A 6385-nucleotide genomic window follows, 5' to 3' on the forward strand; every position below is an offset into this window, starting at 1 on the left:
AGTGATCTCACTGATTTCAGTGGGACTATTCACATACCTAAAGTTAGGCACGTACTTAAGTGCTTTACAAAATTGGGGCGAGAATGCTAAGCACTTAGCAGGACTGAGCCCTAAGATAAAAGAGCAGATAAAAGAGAGAGTGAAAGAATCAATACCGAAGTGCAGGGTGCATTCTCTTCAACCTCATGCATCAAAAGTCAAACTGTCAGGTAAGTTCTCATTTAATTCCTGATGAAAATGTATTTGTACACATAGAGCAGTACATAGGAATGGCCACACTGGTTCAGAGCAAAGGTCCATCTAGCCCAGTGTCCCGTCTCCCAACAGTGGCCAATGCCAAGTACTTCAGAGGGAATGAACAGGACAGGGCAGTTTATTGTGTGATCCATCCTGTCATAGAAGATTAGGGTTGGAAGGGACCTCAGGAGGTCATCTAGTCCAACCCCCTGCTAAAAGCAGGACCAATCCCCAATTTTTGCCCCAGATCTCTAAATGACCCCTTCAACGATTGAACTCACAACCCTGGGTTTAGCAGGCCAATGCTCAAACCACTAAGCTATCCCTCTCCCTCACTCCCAGCTTCTGGCAGTCAGAGGCTTAGGTACACCCAGAGCACAGGGTTGCATCCCTGAGCATCTTGGCTTATAGCCATTGATGGACCCATCCTCCATACCAGAGACTGATTTTCATATACCCTCCTCAGCTTGAGTTACTGGCAGTTAGGAAAATTGGTATGGTCCCAATCCTGCAAACACTTCCACGTGTGTGTATGTGAGTATAGCCATTGCCTTCACTGGGACTAGCCTTGTTCTTAAACAAGACAAAACGTGTTTGTAGGATCAGTGCCTATGACTACAGTATAGCTTGGTACTTAAGCATATGTCTACCTCTAAGCACATGGGAGTAGTTCCATCGAAGTCACATGTCAATAGTATTAATTGTGATTAAAGTTAAGCACATACTTAAGTATCTTGCTGAATCAGGGTCTTTATTTCTAAACTGGGAAAATTTGAGGAAGAAGAATGGTGGACATTAAATATTAAGAATCAAAGTGTCATTTTCAGAACCTCACTATTCTGGCCATAATCAAGATTTCAAGGCTGATAGAGGAGTATTTCTAATACTGTAGTTTCTAAATTCTGAGCTTGGAGGTAAAAGGATGTTTTAAATAAATAACACATTTTAATCTATTTCAGAGAGAGATGAAAGGGAGGAAGAGCAAAGGAGGAGCCATAACGTATGGTGAGAAAGTTACACCAAGAGCCTTGTTCTGGCCACATTTCTGTGCTTCATTCAGAGGACCTTCCTCTTCTCTGCACCAACTTTCAGTGGGGATTCCAGAGGGCTCTGTTCTGGGCCCCCTCCTATTTTCCCTCTGACCCTATCTATTTAGTACATAAATATTGTTTTACCTGCATGCTGACAACTCACAAATATCCACTTCTGACCTATCTCCTTCTCCCCAAACTAAAGTCTCAGCCAGTCTTTCTGACATGTCAGTGGTGACGTCCAGCCTTCAAATCTATTTCAAAATGGCCATAACAGAGCCTTTAATCTTTCTCAATAAAACTGTCCACTTTTCTTCTCTTTCTTAGTTACTGTGCCCAGCACCACCATCCTCTATGTCACTCAGGCCTATGACCTGGGCATCATCTTTAGCACCAGCATTTCTTTAGACCCTTACCTCCAGGTCATGTCTACATCTTGCTGCTTCCGCCTGCACAACATCCCTCGGATTCAGTCTTTCCTTTCTGTCCGCCCTACTAAAACTCTCCTCCAGGCCCTGTTTATTACTCAACCTCCTCTCTGGAGGAGCAGTCTTCCTCCAAGTCTATCCATTGAATATAGTATTGCATAAAACATAGAATCATAGAAGATTAGGGTTATCACAGAATCATAGAATATAAGGGTTGGAAGGGACCTCAGGAGGTCATCTAGTCCAACCCCCTGCTCAAAGCAGGACCAATCCCCAACTAAATCATCCCAGCCAGGACTTTGTCAAGCCTGACCTTAAAACTACTAAGGAAGGAGATTCCACCACCTCCCCAGGTAACCCATTCCAGTGCTTCACCACCCTCCTAGTGTCCTTCTTCTGTCCTAAGTGCAGGACTCTGCACTTGTCCTTGTTGAATCTCATCAGATTTCTTTTGGCCCAATCCTACAATTTGTCTAGGACACTCTGGACCCTATCCCTATCCTCCAGCATATCTACCTCTCCTCCCAGCTTAGTTTCATCTTCAAATTGGCTGAGGGTGCAATCCATCCCATCATTAATGATGTTGAACAAAACCAGCCCTAGGACCGACCCCTGGGGCACTCCTCTTGATACCGGCTGCCTACTAGACATCAAGCCGTTGATCACTACCCGTTGAGCCCAACAATCTAGCCAGATTTCTATCTACCTTATAGGCTATTCATCCAATCAATACTTTTTTAACTTGCTGGCAAGAATACTATGGGAGACCATCTTCCTGGCTCATTTCTTCAATCATATCACCCTTCCTCTTTGCTTTCTTCCACTGCCTCCCCCTTTTCCACCCCTTCAACTGTCTTTAATTTAAGTCCCTTCATAGTCTATATCTGCCCTACCTATCGTCTCTCATACAGTAAAGGGAAGTGGACTTGCACCTCCACTCTGCCAATGATGCTAGCCTTCATCACTGTCCAATTTTTGGAAAGACACTTTTGCAAAGTCTCCCATGCCACCACCTGCACATGTCAGGAGCTCCCTGTAAAACTCCACAACATTTTTGTCCTTTACATTTCTCCTTAAACCCACCTATGCCATGGTGCCTACAAAACACATGACAATGGTGAGGCAGCTGATGTGCTGTAGTCAGGGATAACAGTCTCACAATTATCTTGTGCTCCTTCCATCTGTTTCTTGTATTCACTTGTAGTCTCCGTTTTAAATTTAGAGTGTAAGCTCTTTGTGTCAAGAAGTGTCTTTTGGTCATGTTCTCCACCTTGTTGGTGAAGTGGTTCCTGGAGGTGGGGACCATCTGCTGTGACTTCTCCTCACCACTTCAGACTCTTGTATACCCCTCATACCCATAGTACCATTGGCCAGAATCTGTGGGCTGGAGGAAGAACAAACGGTTCTGTACCATATATTTTTACATTTCAGTGGGTGTGTTGAATTTTAAATGTTCATAAATATAAAGGGAAAAATCAGTCATGAGGCAAACTTCTGCAAACACACTCAGTCCTGACCTCCACCCCCACTCTCCACACACAGATCTTAAGCCCTTCAACCACAACTTGAAACCTTCCTTCCTGCTATCCCAGTCTTGGTGTGTGCTTGAATGGAGAATGATAGATTTGCTAAATTGTGTTGTGGTTTAATGATGTGGCTGAATAACCATTAATAAGGATAAAACAAGAAAGTGGATTCCACTGATTCATCTAATCTGAATCAGTGTCCCCACTGGTCAAAGGCTCGTGTTCTGACCCATCCTGGGCCTCACAGCTATAATTATAGGAGTAGAAGTACTACTCAGGTTCTTACTCTGTCAAACTTGCTCCCAGCAGACCCAGATATGCGATCAGAACTGAGACTCATCCTTGTTGGTAAAAGTGGAGCTGGGAAAAGTGCGACAGGAAACTCCATCCTTGGCAAAAAAAAGTTTGTGTCCAAGCTCTGGGCAAAGTCAGTAACTTTGACTTGTGAAAAAGGGCAAAGGAGCTGGAATGGGAGGGAGCTTGTGGTTATTGACACACCTGCCATTTTTGACAGAAAGGTTTGTGATCCAATAACCTCAAGAGAGATTGTTCGCTGTATTGCACTCTCTGCCCCTGGCCCCCACGCTCTGCTGCTGGTGACCCAGCTGGGCCATTACACTGAGGAAGACAAGGACACAGTGAAGCGAATACAGGAGATTTTTGGAGTTGAAGCCGTGAGGCACACGACTGTCCTGTTCACTTTTAAAGAAGATTTAGGGGTTGACTCACTGCATGACTACATGAGATATTCAGATAAGAAAGATCTTAAGGGGCTGATTCAGAAGTGTGGGGACCGATATTGTGCTTTCAATAACAAAGCAACTGGAGCAGAACAGGCTGAACAGGTTTCTGAGCTGACTGAAGTGATCCAGGGAATGGTTCAGGAGAATGGGGGCAGGTATATCAGTGAGATCTATTTAACTGAACAAAACAGGAGACGCCCGATGGAAATAAATAAAACAGCTGCAGTGAAGGATGTGAAAGCAGGTGGTACAAAATATAGTGACGTTATTTTGGGCTTCGGGGTTGCTGCAGTTTGTATTGTTGTTGTATTTCTCCTGATTTATCTCCCTCATTAACAGCCATTAATAAAGTTTCATTGCAACCTAACCCAACTGCTTCCCAAAGCTTCTCAGCTTCTCCGGCACCTCACTCTTATGCTAGTGCAGCACGTTCATACAAAATACAAGTAATAATGTTAATATTTCTTCCTTATTAACATTACGTATTATAATAATATCGAGTTCTTATATAGAGCTTTTCATAAGTAGATCTCAAAGTGCTTCACAAAGGAGACTGGTGTCATTCTCCCCATTTTACAGATGGGGAAACTAAGGCTCAGAGAGGTGACGCGATTTGCTCATAGTCACTCCGCAGGTGAGTGGCAGAACTGGGAATAGTCCAGTGGTCCAGCCATGAGGCCTCAATATTAGGTTGCTTTAAAGAGTCTTGATCAAACTTTGCCCTCACTTACCCTGCATTTGCAATAGTTTGAGTCCATTAATTTCAGTGAAGCCCTTCCAACCCTAACCTTCTATGAATCTAAGTAATCAGGCTTATGGCCATGTAACTGCTCCCAGGTACTCTGGAGTTGCAGTGGGGTAGCTCTATTAATTTCAGTGGAGTATTGTGAATTTACAGTTATGCAATAGACTACAATGTAGCCCTCTGAACAGAGGTGTCTAATAACTTCAGTTGTTATGTAAATTTACAGTAGTTCAAACTCTGTGAAATTGAACATTGTAAAGTTCCCACTAAAAATTAGAGAACATTTAGAGGGCCAAATTTAGACCTGTGAGTAGATGGAAACTCCATTGGCTTCAGTTACACAAGGAATTAATGTGGCCCATTCAGTGTACCCTCATTTGATATTTTGAAAGGAAAGAGTGTAAAATCACTAGAGATATGTGTATGAAATATGGTAATATATGGAATTGTTACTTTAAAAAAATAAACTTCAGTTTCTTTCTCAGTTAGAACTGCTGCCAAATACAATGGCAATTTCCCCTGAATAGAGAGATCAGCATTTGTCCAGTACCTTGTGTGAACAAATCATGAGAACATTAAAAACTTTTCTAAAGATGAATCCATGTAATAGAACATCTGGCAGTGCTGATTCAGGGAATGCAATTCATTTTTGTGGAGATTTCTGTTTCCAGGCTCTCTGACCTCAGTGATTTTTCAGGACTGCAGGGTACATAAACATGCAAACAAAAGGTGTCACTTTGGTTTTGATGCACAGTTCTGCTTCTTTAAGTGTAAAGGGGTCGCCATAGCCTGTCTGCAAGGGCAGTGCTGTGAGGCAATTCAAGATGGAGGATGTTCCAGAGACTGAAGCTGGGCTGTTACTCATTCACTAAAGATGAAAGATAACAGAATTTGAGAATAGAAAAGTGAAAACACAAATTGCTAACAAAATGTAGAAGCAGGGAGAAATCTTCTGTGTTTCATGTACTGCATTTTGGGTAATAACATGAGAGGAATCTGTGACAGGTTAGACCCCTTTGGGATGCCACCTGATGTACCATGGTTTCACTGAGCCTCTCCTGCCCAGCCAGCCTGGATTCCCTCTCCCTGTTTTGCTGAATTAGGCTCTCCGGCCTCTTGCAGCACACACACAGGTAGGGCTACACCCAGCTGCAGACAGACTGAAATCAGCTCTGTGTGAAAGGGCACCAGCAGCACTCATGTGCACACCCCTAATAACACTGTCTTGCCCTGTATAGGAAGATCTGCACAGTGCAAACTCATAAAAATTCACCCTCTCCATTAGTGTGAAGCGAGATATGCACAGTCTCTCCCTCCCTCCAATTATAAATTGCACAAACTGGGTTTAAAAATAAACAAAACAAATTAACTATAAAATGCAGATTTTAAGTGATTATAAGAGATAGCTAACAGAATAAAGCAGATTACCTCAGTAAATAAACAGAAACCACAAACTGATCGTAACACACTAGATAGGTAGGATACAAATTAGCAAATTCTCACCCTGAGTAATTTTTAAGATTTTTAAGGCATAAGTTGCCTTGGCTTTCCCAGGTTTTCATACACAGGCTAAAAATCTTATCCTGGGACCATCACTTCCCCCAGTTCAGTCTTTGTTACCCAGGTGTTTCCAGGTGTGTTGTTGCAGGGAGAATGAGGTCTCCTCATGTTGTCA

General features: G+C 42.9%; 1 protein-coding gene across 1 annotated transcript; it reads left to right on the plus strand.

Moving 5' to 3' along the window:
* Window positions 1–1223: 1223 nt before the first annotated feature.
* On the plus strand, window positions 1224–4301 carry LOC140906201 (GTPase IMAP family member 2-like). The gene is made up of 2 exons (XM_073329693.1): window positions 1224–1242; window positions 3532–4301. Exon 2 carries the CDS (start codon window positions 3540–3542, stop codon window positions 4299–4301), a length of 762 nt encoding a protein of 253 aa, XP_073185794.1. The 5' UTR covers window positions 1224–1242; window positions 3532–3539.
* Window positions 4302–6385: the final 2084 nt, after the last annotated feature.

The sequence above is a fragment of the Lepidochelys kempii genome, chromosome 2, assembly GCF_965140265.1.
Source record: "Lepidochelys kempii isolate rLepKem1 chromosome 2, rLepKem1.hap2, whole genome shotgun sequence".
NCBI lineage: Eukaryota > Metazoa > Chordata > Testudines > Cheloniidae > Lepidochelys > Lepidochelys kempii.

Excerpts from the sequence above, each read along its gene's own strand:
- LOC140906201 (XM_073329693.1), top strand. The coding sequence starts at position 3,540 with ATGCGATCAGAACTGAGACTCATCCTTGTTGGTAAAAGTGGAGCTGGG.